We start from the raw sequence: 18,472 nt of genomic DNA, 5'->3' as shown, positions 1-18,472 counted from the left end.
AGGGCTGGGGAGCGGCAGCGGCGGGGGCGGGCTGGGCGGCGGCCGGCGCGGGCCGGGGTGCGCGGGGGGCTCGGCGCGCTCCGGGAGGTAGCGGGAACGGGCGGCGCGCCTGGCGAGGGTGCCCGGAGTAGCCCCAGAGGGACCCCGCGGTGACTCGGAACAGGCGGCCTAGGGCGAGCCGCGCGCTGTCGCTGTCCGGTCGCGGCGCGGTGGCCGGGGCAGTGCCGCGGGAAGCCGTAATCCCCAGGTCGGTGTTGTTTCGCCCTCCGCTCTTCACGAGCTTTATAGTTCGCTGGGGTGACATTGCGTGGGCAGTTTACTAGTGAATATCCAGTGCTGCTTCATGCCTGGCACCTTGGGCTCCAACGTGGGGATGCCTCCCTCGCTTGAGGAATGCGCATCTGCATGCACATCACATCCTTGTTGAATAATTTCATCGGTTAGTCCAGTTGTGGTGTGTGGTTGGAACGTCCTTTTATGCCTTTTAAATCTACCACTGTTCTTCCAGGCAAAGCAGAATGTCACATTGGAAATAAAAATACTTAGGGTGGTCACTTGCTGAGAACACATTTTCGTAATTATAATCTAAAATAAAGCAGAAACTTAATAAACAATAAAAGTCGACTGTATTTCCTTACATAGAACTGAAGTCCGTAATTTTGCCATCAGTCTGTTTGCAACTTTCTCTTGACTAAAGGTGCCAAATTTCTGGGGGAAAAACCACAACCTTTGAAGCAAAAACTTTCTGATACGTTACTACTAGAAAACAGAACTTTTTAAAGCTCCAGCTTTTTAAAACGTGTTTTTTAATTAGTATGAGCACAAGGTTTTTACAGGCACATCTAAACTGGTAGAAAACTACTGCACTTTTGTTAGTATTTATTTGACATGCAAGTACATAGGGAGTTTACCTGGTCTGTCACTTAAAGCTGTCTGTCAGTTTTCTGGACTAAAAGACTGAATTTTCGCTGATAAAATTGGATTGGTTTTCGTTGTCAGATTTGTCAATAGTGAAGAAGAACAGATTCATCTCTGTGTAATTTTGCTGTATAATTCTGAGTTGAAGCTCTTTCACATCTCAAAGTAGCAATCCCTACATGTAGCTTAATTAGAAAGCTACTAGTAAAACCCAAGATTTCCCTCTGTAGTCTAAAAGATGAGAAGCAAACAAGGCCTGATGCTCTACTTGTTTTCAGCCACTGAAGTTTATGCTCACTCAGTGCGACAAAAGAAAAATGAAGAATTTAGTTCGGGAAAATTCTAAGTGTGCAATTTTTGTCAGCTCAGTTTCCTAAATGGTTATAATTAGGTAAGAAATTTTTCACTTCCCATTATGTAGTGCAAATTCTGTATGTTCTGCTCATTATAGCATAGGTTTAATTTGTATCTCTTAGTGGCCAGTAAAAGTGGGGTTTGTGTATGGTGACCTTTATGGCACGTTTAGCATAGAGTTCCCTGTATTACAGGTGTAGAATATAGCAACTCAGTGAGTATTGTAAAATATGGTGAAAAGAGCAAGCGTTTAATGTAGAATCACTTTTATAAATACAGATAGAATACTGGAGAAGAGCAAACTAGGTTATTTTCAGGAAAGTATATTAATTCTTGGAAGTTTGGGCTTTATGAATTTGTTTTCCTGTTTATTTCTGGTGGCTGAAATATGCCACTGTTCCAGGTATGTGTTTTTGTTGGTCTTGGATTGTATTATATTTACTAACATGGAAGACATCCAATCTGATGAGGCAAAAATGTGTTTTACAAAATTAATGATACCTGAGCTTATTTGCATTGGGGCATGGTGGTTGCTGAACTTTGATATACGATTAAATCTCTCCTATTCTAAGGTGAGATTACACTGAGTAAACAGCCTTGTTCTTATCCTTGTTGATTAATGATCTATATTTACACAAGCCTGATAGTTGCTTTAATGCACCATGTCAAAGACCATGAAGTTCTAAATTGGAAATGCCTTTAAACAATGGCACTGTCATTAGAGGACTTTATCTCTTAATTTTATTGCCACAACAGGGTAGACACTTAATGAATAAACAAACAGCACTCATTGGTGAATTTTGCAAATTATGCATTTTACAGAGAGTGCTTGCGGACGTGAGGTGAGCCTAGCCTTTGTTCCATTATAGTCAAAAAGTATCTGCAAAATTAATATTTTAACCAACCTATGGGATGGTTGGGTTTTTTGTGGATTAATTTATTTAACCTTTGACCAGAAACTCATTTCCATACTTGGAATAGGTATGCACTTTTCTCATTTTGCTTTTGTGTTCTGTATTGTCTCTCATATTTTTTGCTTTAAATTTAAGAGCCCTTCAGTATTTAATTTCTTGTTTCTAACTAGTTTTTGAGGGCTTGTTGAAATCATTCAGCTAATTATAAGATACTTTTCCGTGTTCCTGTGGTCCTCAGTCAATGATTAAAGCGATATAATCTGGTGTATTTTATAAACTTACTTAGTTTTCTACTCTTCTGAATTATGTGGTTTCTAGCCAATTGTGAATTGACTACTTCAAAAGCAGCACTTAGTAACTTGTAAAATGCCCATTTGGTTTAACCAAGTATAACTTGGAAAAGCAGTTTTATTTTTCAAAGGTGTTTTCTCTTTCCATGAATGGTAAGAAGTGTTATTTTTAGCAGTTACTGGTTTAGTTGTGACAGTAAAGCTTAGCTTTGGGAGTCAGAACATGTTGTAGATAGAGAAAATACTGCAACTTCATCAGTGTCATTTGGAAGCATATTGCAAAACTAAACTTTTTTTTTTCTTCCAATGGAGTTTGTTCGGCTGTCCTTACTCTTTTGAAACCTTAAATTGTTGGATACTTAGTATAAATGCTAAAGACATGAAGTTAACTAATTACTCTTGGCATCTGGCTAATCAGCTCTTCTATAATCCTAAACCAACCTGAACACTTTGCCTTTTTTTCCTTAATTTGGTTTAGTTTGGATATCCAGCAAACCAAAGCACTGTAAGTAATGGGTGTGAAATGACCTGAAAGTAACAGGCCTGTGCAAGTAAGGCTGTGAAAGAGATGAGAGGGATGTGAGGGTAGGGTGGTGCAGATGCTTGGGGACCCAAGTATAGCCTCAGCTCTTTCCTGTGCTGGTGAAATGTATGTGTCCAGGAGGGATTTTTAGTGCTGAGGGCCAAGTGCTGTATTTGGCTCTCTTCACTGCTAATCAACTCCTGCAGCCTCAAATCAGAGCAGCTGCATGCAAACTGCCTGTTAATAGTAATCCATAGTAACTCCTGCTCTGTATCCAGGTGTAGTTTGGGTGAGTGTCAGGTGGCTCGGACCAAAATGGTGCGAGAATAGTGCAACTACACAGCCTGGCAGTATTTAATGCCATGTCTTAATTTGTTCGGGTCAGTGTAGTCTGCAGTGAATGTGAATTGCTGCTGTCTCACAGGATGTGTTACCTAGGGAGAACTCAGAGCTGTCACCTGATGGGCTGTGGGGGACATAGGTACCAGAGTTCATTGCATGGAAGGCTAAGGGGAATATCACACCTGCATAGGAACCTACGCTTCATTAGTTCCACTGTTTACACAACAGCTTTTTGTATTAAAGTTTTTTGTAGAACAGTCTGAATTTTCTTGATGAAAAGATAAACCTGTGTAATATTTTTATTTGCCTTCAAGCTTTGTTTGGATTGCATTTACAGGCTTTTCTCCACAACCAGGAGGGCCTAACATTTGTTTTCTTTAGCAAAATGAATTTCATGTAGTTGCTTGTCTGCTTTATGAAAAATACAAATGCTTTATATAAACATAAATATGTAGAGATTTGTAATAAAATTAGATTTGCTGTCAGATACTAACCTTTGCATTGGAAACTATCAGCTGGCTTCTTCAATGATGCTGTCAGGAGACAAACCTGATTAGAAAGGCTTCAACATAAATGGTTTCATGGGTCATTATTATTTCAATAAACTGTTGGGGTTTTTAGAAGTTTGGAGGACTACAGTGCTGAATTATTTGGCTACTGTCCAGAAATACAGCTAATTAAACTGCTGTAGTGTTGTTTTTTATTTACCCTCAAATAATAAGTATCAGAGCTGGGACTTGATAGTGAAAACTTCTAATAATTTAGACAAATAGGGAAATACTTACTTCTAAATAAAATGTACTCATCCCTAATACTAATTAGCACAGATTGAATTATTAACTTCAAGTCTATGGACCATTTATGTTAATGATGGTTGTTAAATACTTTAAATAGAATGGTGAATTCCGAGGGAGAAGCAGCTGTTGTGTTGAGCCACTTCTAACTGAGGACTGAAAATGCGAGCAGGTAAGGATACTTTGTGTTTGATTTCCACTACATATTTTATGGTTATAACTAGATGCTAATGATAGAAGTTATTTCTGTCCTATATAAATCTTTAATGCTGCATTGGCTCCTTTTAAAGTTCATTATTGTAGCTGATTTTCAAAGTGGTGTTATTTTTTTGTTTTAAATTCAGGGACTTTTTAAAAAGTTGTAATGACAGTGGTAAATACCTTTTGCTGAGGATTCAACAGCCTTTCTCAGTGGTGTGCCAGGTTGCGTTTTGAATTCTTAGTTGCAAATTAAGCATTACCTGAGGGGAACTAGAACACCTATTGCTTCAAGGTTGAAATGCTGCTGATGGCAGTATCATGATTCATAGAAAAGCAGAGTGCTGGCTCCTGGCTCTTACAGGTCTGTCTCAGTATGGTGCTCTTCTGGGTTCCAGGCACAGTAAGAACCCAGAGCTGCTGCTTCTCCTCAAAGACAGTGTGTCACTTCTGCTCATAAACAGGGAGGGCAATAATCTGTCCTCTGCTTTGGCTAGCCCAAGTTTTGTGCTAATCCTGGTGTGCATACTCTTCAAAATGTGTTTTCTTCAGGAGACAGCTGTCTTTAGTGACAAGACTGGTGTGTGTGTGTGTGTGTCTGTGGAAAGCTGCTGCGTTATCCTTGTATGGCTTAAGTTGCCAGTGGAAATTCTTAACTGAATACAAAGTGGATTTGTTGGTAAACTTTCCCTGATAAATAATTCTCATGCTTTGCAATTTTAAAGCATGATTGTGCCCTTTTTTTTAGCAACAGTGATTACTGAGATAGCAAATCATACTCTAGATTTCTTTTTGCAGTTGAAAGTGAGGCAAAGGCAAAAACCAAAGTCCGCTTTGAGGAAATCTTCAGGCGCCATGCTGGCCTAGCAGACACAAAGAAATCAAAGAAAAAGAAGTTTGACTCTCAGGAGAGTATTGTGGTGAGTTGGAACACATGCAGGCTTTGTTTGGTTGCCTTCCTTAACAGAAAAAAGATCAGGAAAACATATTGTTGAAAAAAGATGTAAGCATTTAAATAAAATAAAGTGTAAAATATGTTTCTGCATGTATCCCTTGTTTTTGGTGTGGCTTTTTTGTTTGTGCACCAGCAAAGTGTCCTTGGAGGTATGCCAAAATTAGATAGACTATAATACTGGTAAAAAGAAAGTGGCGCATGCAGGCATGCACTCATTTAATGTCTACCAGTACTTCTTTGTCCATTCCCTTTTTTCATAAAATTTTTCAAAATCACAGTTGACTTTACCAGGAGTTAATTAGATGTTTGAGAGCTAGTAGAATTACGTCTGTAAATGTATTTAATTTTGAGAGTACTACATCTGTGTAATACAGGTATGTCTGTCTAATACAGCTGTCAATTGAGAACTGATAAGAAAGTGTAATAATATTAGAGATAATAATTAACTATTCCATTCTGTCCTTTTTTTTTAATCTCAGTAATTAGTGAATTTCTCCATTCAGCTTTGTGTTTTTAGTGGTTCCGTGTTCACTTGTCGACTTTTTTAAAAGATTTTGGCTTTAGCTTGTGACTTGCAGGTTAGGAAGGATTCTATCACCCTGAATTTATAGTTAGATGACATTTTTGTTTGTGGTATATCTGTCGTTAAAAAAGCCTCAGAAATTCCTCTGAGTTATGGTTCACATTGTAGCCTTTTTCCTGAAGAGGAGAATAAAAGTTCAATACGAGTTTATGCATACCTGATTATTGACTTGGAAGAATTAGAATTTAGAAAGAAAGCAATTTGCTTAGCAGACAGGTATTCTGATTTTTTATTTTATTCCTGTTAGGTTTTATATTTTCAGCCTTTTTTCTTACAATTGTATCCATATCAGATTCTGAAAATTCCTTCTTTAATACTCATTTAAGACAAATGAGTTGTATTTTATGTAATGTCATAAATTTTACGTGTAGTTATATATATTAAGTATATTCAGAATAGATATATTAAACTTAGTATTGCTATTTGGTCTTAGATTGACAATTTGAAATTGGATTTTGTGTGTATTTTTAAAAAATTATATTCCTTGATGTATATGCTATTTAGTCAATTGTCTATACAAAGAATCAACGCTGTCTGAAAATAGCACAGAGAGTTAGAGGGTGGGTTTTTTCCTTTTTTACTGGCATATATGTAAATAAAAGACTAAATTCTTCCTCAGTTAAGTTTACTTTTTAATGAAATGTTAATTATTAATTCTGTAATTTATAAGTATTTTGAACACATAATTGTATGTTCATGTGCAACTACATATTATTCATAAATATTTTAAATTTGCTCTGGTTTTGAAATTTGTTTCCATTCCAGAAGTCTCTGATGTAAAACACTAGTGTTTTGGAGTTATGTAGAAGCACTTAAAATCACAGTGATCTGAATCAAAACTTAGTGGTATGAAGCAAATTAAGAAGCATTTTTAGGATCAGTGTGGAAGCCGAAATTTCTGGCTTTGTTGAAGCTATAAATATTACCAATCAAACCACTTAAAAACTAAGAACTTGAGGAGAGCTTGTATTGAAACCTCTTACTGACCATTTTGAGTATTTCCTTAAAGTGTGACAAAGTTGCAGGAGCTCAGGTTGGTATTTTCCATGCCAGTTGCATTCGAGTAGAAATTTCTGTAAAAGCTTCAGCAAATAAACAGTCTGCAAGAAATAAGCGTGTGTGGGAGTGGAAGAGTAGGTAGATGGAGGAGGTTGGCTGGTTTTGTTCCCGTTTTCTTCAGTTCATATGATTTAACTGTACAGTTTCAGATATCTTGAAATAATGTGAAATTTGTCAGTGATGGTTGGCTTTGTGTCATGCACTTGCCATAAATGGTCTCCCAGCTTTGATCAAAAACAGGTCACGGTTCAGAGCCTATTTCCACTTGAAATGTTCCAGTCTGTTTCCTTCCTTTGTCTTTGCTCTAGCCTTTCTTAAAGATTAATAAGACTTTTTCCCTTATAGTCCACTGTTTCTTTGAAACCTGAGTTCTGGAGCTGCAGGGGGTTGCTGTGGTTTTAAATGACAGAAGTGAGGGTACGGAGAGTGCCTGCCTGCTTGCCTGCTCTGCTCTGTGTGCCCATTGCCTGGAGAGCATGCCTGGAGAGCTAGGAAGCAGTCTGCGTGGAAGAGGAAAGGTTGATGTCTGTAGGGCGGGATGAACTTGAAGCCACAACTGATAGGAATGAAGAGCTTGTAATGGAGATGGAAATACACCTCAACTGTGGCCAGTGAAAGCTCTGGTTTGCTGTTCAGTAAAGAGCCCCTGGGGAAGTAGGTGTGAAGCTTAAAGGCATAGTGGGAAAAACAAGCGCTTGAGACACAGTCAGAAAGTGAATTTGCCAACATCCTTTCTAGGGCAGTCACCATATTTATTTTTTACCAGTTATGCTTCCTATTACAAATTGTTAGAATGAGGCAAGCCTCAGGTCAGGTAATGTCCAGGTACATTCATCTATCTAAAGTCATCATGAAAATGATTGAATTTATTTGGTTCAATGTCAATTCTGTGGTTGAAAAGAGGATGTTTAAAATTTTCTACCAGATGAAAAGGTTAGATCCCTTTATGAAGGGAAAAATTTCCTCCCTAGACTGTTATCTGATCAGATTACAATATTGGGATGGACAGGCATTGATAACTTGGGTTTTGTATTCAAGGCAGGAGTGCAACTGATTTATCTGGTTTATAGGCTGAAAAGCAGTGAATAATTGTGGAGATTTCCACTGGATTTTAGCATTTTGGTTTTTGTGTGTAAAATAGGAGAACTGATAGTAGTTGACTATATAATTGATCCACACATTTTCTCAATGTTTTCTGTTAGAATTTGGTGAAAAAATTCCAAGCCCATCTTATCTCTAAATAAAAATTCTTCTAGCTTTGAGTGTCTACATTTTATAGTCTTACACAAGCAATGGCAGTAAAATTGGTTTCCTAGTACATTAAGGTTTTCTTATACCTCCCACCCAACAAGCCATCTTCACAAGTACATTCATTAACAATTCAGTTGTAAGTAAATGGTCTTTTACATGTCAGCTCTTCAGTCGGCTGGCAGTGTCCATCCCTAATTTTTCAAGGTGTGCCTGTGTTATTATGGGCAGAAATTCAGGTACCTCTGTAAATCTGGTTACACAAGTTTCCAGATATCCGTGACAAAATCACTTGATATGTTGCCAGCTTCCACTCATGCGTATTTGAGAAGCCCTTTCGAAAAGGTGTAAGATTCTTAGGTGTTGTCCCTGCTATCAGCTCTGGGACATGAATGGCAGTGATGTGACCTGGGGTTGACTAACTGTGGTGTGAACCTGGAGTGTCAGCCCACTTGTGTGTGCCTTGGCTGGCACCCATCTCCTGCTCTTCTCAAGCCAGTAGTGCCAGCAAGGCTGTTTTCAGGGGAGAGTTCTTCCTCTGCCCTGGTGTAACGTGGCTACAGAGCTGTTTTGAAACAAAGCCTTCTTATTTGTTCCATGTTTTAGGCTGAGAAAGTCAGGTTCAGGGTCAGCAACCCTCTAGAGTTACTCCAGAAACAGGCCTGTCTTTCTGTGCTGTTTTTCCAGCCTAACTCCTTTCTCTAACTCAGTTCTGTGTTTATCTGTTGATGATAGCTCTTAGTTGATACCTCTCACTTCTTTGTTTCAGACAGAGAATCTGTACCAGTAATCCCCACCTCTGCCTGAGTCCTCAGGTTTTTATGAACCTCTTGACTTTTACTTTATTGTTTTGTAACTTCACATCTTTCCTCTCTGTTTAATTATACCATGCAATTACAGCATGTGGAAAAGGTAGCCTGAATTGAGATCATACAGGCTGTTTATCTGAGGAGTTTATGTTTGAACTGCTGAAGCAGCTTTGTGCTGTCTGCAGTACCTATTAATGTTCCTGAAATTTGCTGTAGTTTGAGATTGTGGTTTGTCTGTGTTATAAGGAAGTAACCTCAAGTTGTGCCAGAGGAGGTTTAGATATTAAGAAAAACTTTTCTGTTGAAAGGATAGTCAGACATTGGAACTGGCTGCCTAAGGAAATGGTAAGAGTCACCATCCCTAGAATTGTTCAGAAGGCCTGTGAATGTGGCACTTGGGAATATGGTTGGACTTGATGATTTTAGAAGTCTTTTCCAACCTGAGTGATTCTATGAATCCATGATTTTTTGTTTGTAGGCAATAATAAAATAACGAGTTCTTGTAAGTATTTCAAGCCAGTTTTTGCATCAGGTAGATTCTTTAAGGAGATTATTCTTGAATATCAGAGTTATTTTAGAAACTCTTGACCAGGTCAAAGGTGAGGGCTTTTTGTTTAGGATTTCTCAAATAATTCTACTATTTGTGCTTAGTGGATTGATGTTTTATCAAGGGCAAAAATCAGCATGACCTTAGTTATTGGCCACTGTTGGGTCTTAATTGTCAGTGTGTTTTAATCTTTATTTCTCATACTCTACAGTTGAAGTTATTAATAGAAATAAAGATATGGAAGTGAACAATCTATTAGGAAGCATTATCCTGTTAGGGGTTTTTTTTTTTGGTTTATACAGAGCCTGATGCTTTAATTCTTTTATTTTCCGTACTCTGTTCTGTATTTCAAGTTATTTGTATGAAATTTTCCACATCCTCTTGAATCATTGACTTAGAAATAAATATGATGTTAGTGATTTGTTTAAGCAAGTATAAGATGAAGATACAAGGACAATTTTTTCATACTTATTACACATATTGTCCTTTTTTACAAATTTTTGAGGCAAACATGATTCTGTAACTGGTATCCTGAATACAAGGGAACAATGTGTTTATTGAAGAAGAAGGTCTTGGCAAATAAAACTTTGTATGCAGATACCTATATTTTCTCGAAACTTTTTCATTTCTTTCCGTTGTGTTTTAAAGCCCTTCCTATTGTTCCATGTTGAGACTCGAAGAGAGTTTTCTGTAAGACAACAGAGTAAATGAACCTCAGTGACTTTATAGAAGTTACATCAAGGAACAGAGATCTGTGTCTTCACCTCCTTACAGAATTAGACCTCAGTTACTTGCTGTGTTTTTTGGCATTATCATAAAATAATGGTTTGGATTGAAAGGGACTTTAAAGGTGATCTAACCCAAGTGCCCTGCCATGATCAGGAACACCTTCACCCAATCAGATTGCTCAGAGCCCTTCCAGCCTGACCTTGAACATATATCCAAGGAGGCAGGGAATTGGCATTATAACCTTTAGTAACCAGAAATAGAAACCTGAAGGAGAGAGGAAAGGTTACAATGTGTTTTTTATAAAACCATCAAAAATTAGCAGCAGAAGTGCTTGAACAAATGCATTAGCTAAAATTTAATTCTGACAAGCAGCTTTCAGTACAAGAGACTACAAACAGCCGAGCCTGAAATCTCTCTCTCACTTGCATTTTCAGTGGACGAAAGTTTTTGTTATTCTACTGCACATAGTCTTCAAGTCCTCTATAGTGTAAAATATTGGCATCTGTTTATGGAGTGGACTTGTTGATTTCCTTTTTTCACTGCATATACATAAAAGTCGTATGAAAACATAATGTAACACTGAGGATGAGGTGCCCAAACACCAAATGGTTTTTTTTCAGTGTGAATTTTCTGTTGACTTTTAATCTGTCACTTGTCAAATAGAAACAACAAAATAACTAGATCTTTGATTTAATTTTACTTTGTGTAATGTTGCTGAAGGAATAACATGAAGTGCAATGTTTATCCTTAGAACATGATTTTTAGTACAAGTATGTTTTATGTTCTTTTCATTTATAGCTTGATACCTTTAGAAATAATATTGATCTATCTAAGGAAAGTGTGAATGATGAAGCAATTATAAACAACACATATAATCCTGAAGAAGAGAGCCCCAGATTTACAAAAAATAAATTGAGAGAGAAAGCGTCAATTGCAGAGAAAATAAACAATGATGTTGTTAGTGGAGAGGAGAAGAAGCAGCCAAAGTCGAACAGGAAGAAAAAGAAATCACTGTTACAAGAACAATTTAATGAGGAGGAAGATTTATATGAAGCTAAATTGGGGAGTTTTGAAGAAAAGACTAATGATTTTCCAAAGAAGAAAACAAAAAGTAAATCACAAACAGATGTACCTCATCAAGAAGGTGATAGAAAGATCAAAAATTCCTTGACTGAAGTGAGAAATGTAACTGAATTAGAAGAAGAAGAGCAGCTAATTCAAGCCTATCAGCTGCATGTGGCTGAGGAAGAAGCAAATGCAATTAAAAAGAAAATGAGAAAGAAACTTAAAGAACAGATGTCTGAATCTACCTCCACTGTTCAAAGGCATGAAGTTGCATTGAATAATGAAGTGGGCAAAAAGAAGAAAAAGAAGAAAGAACGAGCAATTTTAAGTGAAGCTGAAACAAGGTAACATGACAAACTGTACACGGTGTGTCTGTGAATCTTAAGCAAAATGTTTCATTTTAAGATAGGCAGAAGCTTTCTGATAAATTGTTCATATTTTCTAAGTGATTAACTGGATGATATGAAAAAAATAGTACCAAATCCTTTCTCAAAAGGCTGTCATGATTAATACTTAGCTCACGGATTCTTTTTAACTCTTTTTAAAAATATCCTCCATTGCTATTTGATGTTTGTTTGGAACTCACTCTTAACCTCTTAACTAACTTAAGATAGTTTTGTGCCTGATTTTTTTTTTTAGTGATAAGTGATGGCCTTCATCCAGCAAAAGAGTGTTAGCTTAACTCTATTCATATAAATGGTACTGCAATTGTCTGGAAATTAGAGGGAAAGGAAGTGGGGAGAGCACTGAAAAAGGCAAGACACTAATGGGGCTGGGGGCTGTTACGTTTTCAAGATACACAGATGATGAATTGCAGAATTTCAAGCGGATTAATAATGGCAATGAGTAATTGTGTCAATATATGCAGTGGACTGCAGTTGCTGACAGTGATCCATTTCCTTGCAGTGCAATGTCCCTTTCTGAGCTGCAGCATCATCCAGAAGGTGGCAATGAAGGTCAGTCACTTGAAACACTGTTTACATCAAAAGGCCAGAAACTGGAGGAGAGCATGGATAAACAGAAACCTAAAGCCAAGAAGGTTAAGAAGAAAACCAGAAAAGGTCTGCCAACAAAATAATACTGTACTACTTTGCTGCACTTTTTTTGGTGCTGCTATAGAAATATTTGTCCTTAGTAATAATACAGAAGTGATTAAGCTGTTTGAGTTACTTATATTTCTTAAGTTACTTAATTGTATCTCTGCTCTTCCAATTCTGAGGCTTATTTTTGAGGATTTTATTTGATAAATCAATCGAAAATTTTGAAAATTCATTTACTATAAGCAGCTTTGAGTTGAGACAGAAGTTACTTTGTTCCGCTAATGACAGTTTATTTACTTTGTTCCCACTTCCAGAAGAAACCATGGAAATTGCTGCAGAAAATGATGAGGAAATGAAGAATTCAGAAATTTCAACTCAGTCTAAATTTGGTTTTGGTGATGATCTTGTTTTGGGAGTTTATATCCATCGATCAGATCGACTTAAAATTGATCACTTGATATCTCATCCTGTGGTTAAAATCCATATTGTTGATCAGAGGAGTGGCTTATATGTCAAGAAGGATTATAGGTGACTTTTAATAAACTGTTTCTGTTATCAGTGATTACAATAAATAGGTATACTCTTCCCTACAAAATTAAATATGAAAATGAAAATGGGGTATTTTAAGCTTGTGAAGTTGTTCGTTAGTTTCTACATCTATGATAATGTGTATATATATACATACAATAAATAAGGGTGATATTTTCTTTTCTTTTTGACACTTTTAAATGCTCTGCACCGCTGTATTGCTCTCGAGGCTCCCCAGGGCAGTGGTCACAGCAGCAGCCTGACAGAGTTCAAGAAGCATTTGGACAATGCTCTTGGGCACATGGTATCACTCCTTGAGGATGGTGCTGTGCAGGGCTGGGAGCTGGACTTAATTATCCTTGTGGGTTCCTTCCAACTCAGCATATTCTGTGAATATGTGGTATTTCCAACACATCTATGATATTTTCAACACATTTCTTCCCAGAGACAAAATTTCTTAAGGCTCAGAAATATGTAAAAGCAAAGATTAGAATATGTAAGCAAAATTCTTGTAGTATAAATATCATCTGCCTTTTCTTTTTTGTTAAGAACTTTTGAAACCTTAAATTTAGTTCTTTATGTTTCTAATTACTTCAGTTGTTTGTTTCCACTGTCATTATGCATAATTTCCTGAAACCAGATATTAATTGGGCTTGAGCAGTAGACTCCACCATGATCATTATGCAGAAATTTGCTAACAGTAACTTAATTGTTAGGATTTTCAATTTCAGCCTGTAGTTTTTCTATATACATTGCAAATTGTCTTAAATTTTGGGTGGGTTTAGAAAATTTTTTCTAGAATCATACATATAGTATCTTATATGTTTCCTAGCTTTCAGTAATTGAAAATATTGTTTTGTTTGAGGTTGCTTTTTAAATGCTCTAACAATTGTAATTCTTTGGAAATTTTCAAACAGCAAGAAGGAAGATTCATCTTATGAACAAGAAGAAATACAGCACATTCTTCCTATAATGACACAACCATGTGACTTTAGAAAGTCTAAATCAGCAATTCCAGAGTGGGAAGAGCAAGTAATATTTAATGAGCGTTTTACTTACTTTATTCAAAACACTGAGGAAAACCCTCAGGTTATCCTGTTTTTTGAGGTAAGATGAAATATTTTTCATCAGATTTATGCACATTCTGGTTTTTGGGCTGTTTCTTCAACAACATATATTTGACTGATTCAGGTGTTTTATTGCAGTTCAATTGGGTTAATAGCATGACTTTAAGATACAAAATCAAGTAGAGATACCAAAAAGTGGGTTTTTTTGTAGAAAAGGATCCTGTTTTGATAATAATAAGGAAGATGACACTTTCTTATAAAATCAGCTCTGAAACTTCTGGGAAAGGCTGGTAAGATATGGTGGATATCACTGGTTTCACATTCTTGAAATTTGAAAAGAGGTTTAAGTACAAGAAGCTCAAAGTTAGAATTTTTCTGCTTGTAGCAACACCTCATTGTACCAGTGAGCAAACTATTACATTGTTTCCTTTAACATTTTACACATCTGCCTCTCCTGTCCCAGTCTTCGTAATTATTAATTTGTCCTCCAATACCATTATGATTAAAGGAAAAATTTTAAGTTATATATTCCATGTTATTTTGAGCTTAAGTATTTCAATATTTGTACAGGGAGATTCTGTAGTATAAACATCAAAATGGAAGCCTAATTGAATAAATATTTTTTATTCCTTGGGTTTTTTTCCTATTTCAAATAGACTGAATATAACTTATTACCATATTTTTTAATGTTTTGTGGTGCTTGTAAGTGAACATATTCGTAAAATTAAGAGTCCTTAGTTGCTTAATACAAAACTAGTTACATTTGTATGTAAAGATTCTTCATGCAAGTTGTGCTAATGTTGGGACCAAAAATATGATTACACTGAAAAAAAGCTGTTTGACTTCAGGTTTATGAAATACCAATTTGAAAAAAGTACTATGCTAAGGATTTTTTGTATACTGGGTAAACTTCCAGGAGTAGCTAAATATGAGAAAATTCTGGTCCCTGACAGAAAAATGAAGGCTCTCGTAGGCATCCCTGGAAGTGTTCAAGGCCAGGTTGGATGGGGCTTTGAGCAGCCAGAGTTAGTGAAAGATGTCCAAGCCCGTGGCTCAGAACTCTGTGATCTTTGAAGGTTCCTTCCAACCCAAACTGTTCTGTGACTGATTTGATGACAAAACTGATAAAGCTAGGGAAGAAAACCTAACTTTTAGACTGCCATTTTCCATCTAGATTATTATGCAGCTGGTTTTAGCTGTCAGATTTGTGATCTAAGGGATTTCTGAATTACTAGGAAAGCTACACATTATTGTTTCTTCTCTTTTATTGAGATGTAAGGGGAGCAAGAACAGGTTTTTTTAAGACTAGACTCTTTTTTAATGGAGGTCATAAATAGTCATCAGGTAAATACATAAGGACCCGTTATTTCTAATTTCATACTTGTGAGGAAGAAGCACTGGTTTTGTAATTTCTCAAAATTTAAGTCTGTTTAATTTAGTGAATTGACCAAGCATATCTTCAGCAGTTTTTTTTTAATTACCATTAAGTATATATTCATTAGAAATACATTTATATTCACGCTGATACTTCTAGGTCCTTGATTCTCTACGTATGAATGAAATGAGAGCCAACTCTGATATACAAGTTCAGGAAGGTCGTTACCGAAAAATTTGTTGGGCATTTCTAAAGGTATTGTAAATATTTAAATGAAGAAACAAAATTTGTAAGTCCTTTTATCTGAAAATCTCTTGCTGTACTAAGTAGGAAAGCATTTTTTAATATTTTCAGCAGCAGAGATGGAAAAAAAAATCCTTGTTTGCTTGGCTGTTCTCTCCTTTTCCTCTTCTTTCACTCCCTGAAATCAACACAGTGACAAGCTTGACGTTAAAGAATGTGTTTTTCAAGAAAATATAGAATGTGTAAGATTGTTTTTGTTTGTTTGTTCATAAAGTACAGAAGGTTGTGTTCTTTTAGGGTTTTCTTTGTGTTCATGTGATTGTGAACAATAGGACAAATCCACTAATTTCTGTACCTCAGCTGTTCTGTATTCTAGTGGCATTTTCAGTTGTCCAGTCTTTGAAAAGACTCCCTAACTTAATTACTAAAATGCTTCTCATTTTCAGTTGCAGAGTTTGAAATGCTGTGGCAATTGAGATACAAATGTGCCAAATGTGAGATATGGGTAATTTAGCCAGCACGTGTACCTTTCTACCCTTTTAAGAGATACTTGAATGTGTCAATTTGTTCTTTGAGAGCTGACAAACTACAATTTCCCTGAGGATTGTTTGTTTACATCTACCCCTGTGCGTGATAGTCATTGACAGTCCACAGCATAGAGGAAATGTGAGAAATACAGGAGAAGATAATGGACTGCAAATTAGGTGAAGGGATAGGCACCTCCATAGCAATTCAATACAGAGATTCTTCTGAGCTCTGCCCAAGATAAAGCTACTGGAATCAGGGGTCTGGTATCCTGTGTCTGTTAGCAGAGCTTGTAGGAACTGTGCATCCAGGCATTCAGTACAGCCTACTGCTGAACAGAGGGAAAAACGAATTTTCAGCTCATAAATATGAATAAAATTATTGCCTGTTCATCATTCTTACTGCATCTGCCTGCATTATCCTTTCATCTGTATCAGTCTAAGCAGAAATGTCCCAGTTCAACATTGATCTGTGTTAATGGCAGCAGGTGCATTTATTCTTCGGTTCCGTAGAGAGGACTGTCTCCTCTGAAGTTGGAGAGGTTACTACATTGCTGTATCTTCTGCTCTGAACCAAAGCGTTACCAATGCCCTTTGTTGCAGCATTCAAAGAGGACAGATTTGGAAGAAGCTGTTTGTGGATTGGCAGTCCTTTGAGATCTGGTTGATTTTAGCAACTAGCAATTAAAAAAAAAGTAGAAAAGTGGTACTGCAAAGGTGTTCCCACTTACAAGATATTACTGCTGTGAAGCATCTTTCAAAACTAGGCTGCCATCTAGTCTTTAATCTTAGTGATTTGATACTGGGGGGATTAAATACATGCTTAGTTCATAATAACTTTTAGAGTTAGTATATTTCTGCAATGGGAAGTGGATTTCAAGAGCTTATAATGTTACTTAAGATATTAGAAATTATCTTTTATGTTCATTTATCTTCTTCTTTCTTCTTTTTAATCACCCTTCCAGCTTGTAGGTGCAAATGGAGTTCTAAATGTTGGTGGAAAACTTCGTCTACAATTATATTACCCACCTTCAAGGACCAAGTCATATTTAAATGCTGTTGAGGTTTATGACTGGTGGGCAAAATGTCCTAGAAATCGTTACCCATCAACGTTATACGTAACTGTAAAAGGCCTAAAACTGCCAGATCATGTAAGTTAAATATATAATACGTAAGCATATTTGCAAATATGCAGACTTTTCTGTAGGAGCTAGTACCTAGATAGAGGATGTGAGTCTATGTTCCTATGCGTATATGTAAAAGCTGGGCTTACATGCAGTATATAAAATATATAATAAGAATGTTGCATCTCAAGGTAGGTGTTTCAAACTTAGCCCTTCATAGGTATCTTTGAAAAATAGGCATACTTTCCCACCTAAAGCTTCAAATATTTTGCTACTGACAGAAAAATTTCAGAGTACTTTCTTGATTAATGTTCCTTCTTATTAGCAGAATTGACATTTTAAGTTACTGGACTCATGCAGGTATATGAATTCTTGGAGAAAACATGCAAGTTACTTAACTCTGATTCCCAGCACCCTCTAGCTGTATTGAGCTGTATTTTTTTTCACAAATGAAAGCTTCTTTAAAGATACGCTTACACTGGTATGTGCTGAGATGAGCATTCAAGATAAATATGGCATTTCATTTTCTACAATGAAAGTACAATATTGTTCTATTATATAATTTCCCTTTTGTATTTAGAGCTCTAATAATACTTTCTTCTGCTCACTTTTGTACTATGAAGAGGTGATCTGTGGAAGCCTGGTGAGATGTGCACCTTCTCAGTAGTACAATATGGTACAATAGTAGAGTAATTCTAATTTTCACTGACCTTAATAGTTATTAAAAGTAGGAAAGTAACAATTATTTGAAAAAATTGTGATACCATTTGATTGACACAACTTTGGAAGCTTGGATTACTTTCTGACTTCCTGTGAAATTTTGCAATGCAGTTTTCATGTATTAAGCTTTTTCCGTTCTCTGTGTTTCAGATGTAGCAAAACATTTAAATTAAAAGTACCTTTTAATCTTTTCAGAAATTATATTGTTTGCTTTAAAAATATTTTTTCCCTGATACTTAGTTTTGTTTGCCTTAAGGTTGGTCCTTCTTTTCACTCCATGGCAGCTGTTCAACAGGAACAAGCTAATACAGCACTGTCAGAACTCCAGAGAGAAGGATATGAACCTTCTTCAGAGGAGAAGGAGCCATTTAAATGGTCAAGATTGCCTGGACAGGTGAAGTGTTTTTCTTTGAATTTTAAATGAAAATAATTTATATACTTACTATATTTTTGTAAGTATTATGAAGCAGGTAATTAATTAAAATAATTAATAAAAATATTAAACAAAACATAAAAAACTGTC

General features: G+C 36.3%; 1 protein-coding gene across 6 annotated transcripts in view; it reads left to right on the top strand.

Annotated features, from left to right (window-relative positions):
- AHI1 (Abelson helper integration site 1) overlaps positions 1–18,472 on the top strand; it is a 91,862-nt gene that overhangs the window by 741 nt on the left and 72,649 nt on the right. For 2 of the 6 annotated variants that reach the window (XM_042016612.1, XM_042016617.1), the window contains exons 1-9: positions 48–4,307; positions 5,132–5,253; positions 11,062–11,672; positions 12,235–12,389; positions 12,683–12,896; positions 13,814–14,003; positions 15,498–15,593; positions 17,071–17,256; positions 18,206–18,343. In XM_042016612.1, coding sequence (XP_041872546.1) covers positions 4,298–4,307; positions 5,132–5,253; positions 11,062–11,672; positions 12,235–12,389; positions 12,683–12,896; positions 13,814–14,003; positions 15,498–15,593; positions 17,071–17,256; positions 18,206–18,343 — 1,722 coding nt within the window. In that variant the 5' untranslated portion in view covers positions 48–4,297. Of the gene's footprint in view, positions 1–47; positions 4,308–5,131; positions 5,254–11,061; positions 11,673–12,234; positions 12,390–12,682; positions 12,897–13,813; positions 14,004–15,497; positions 15,594–17,070; positions 17,257–18,205; positions 18,344–18,472 lie in introns of those variants that run through there. The other 4 variants (XM_042016614.1, XM_042016615.1, XM_042016613.1 and 1 more) reach the window with 4 other exon arrangements.

Source organism: Corvus kubaryi, unplaced genomic scaffold (assembly GCF_017639235.1).
Source record: "Corvus kubaryi isolate FWS band 111438036 unplaced genomic scaffold, C.kubaryi_AGA036_p1.0 split3-73, whole genome shotgun sequence".
Lineage (NCBI taxonomy): Eukaryota > Metazoa > Chordata > Aves > Passeriformes > Corvidae > Corvus > Corvus kubaryi.
This window is presented reverse-complemented; position numbering and strand designations above follow the sequence as displayed.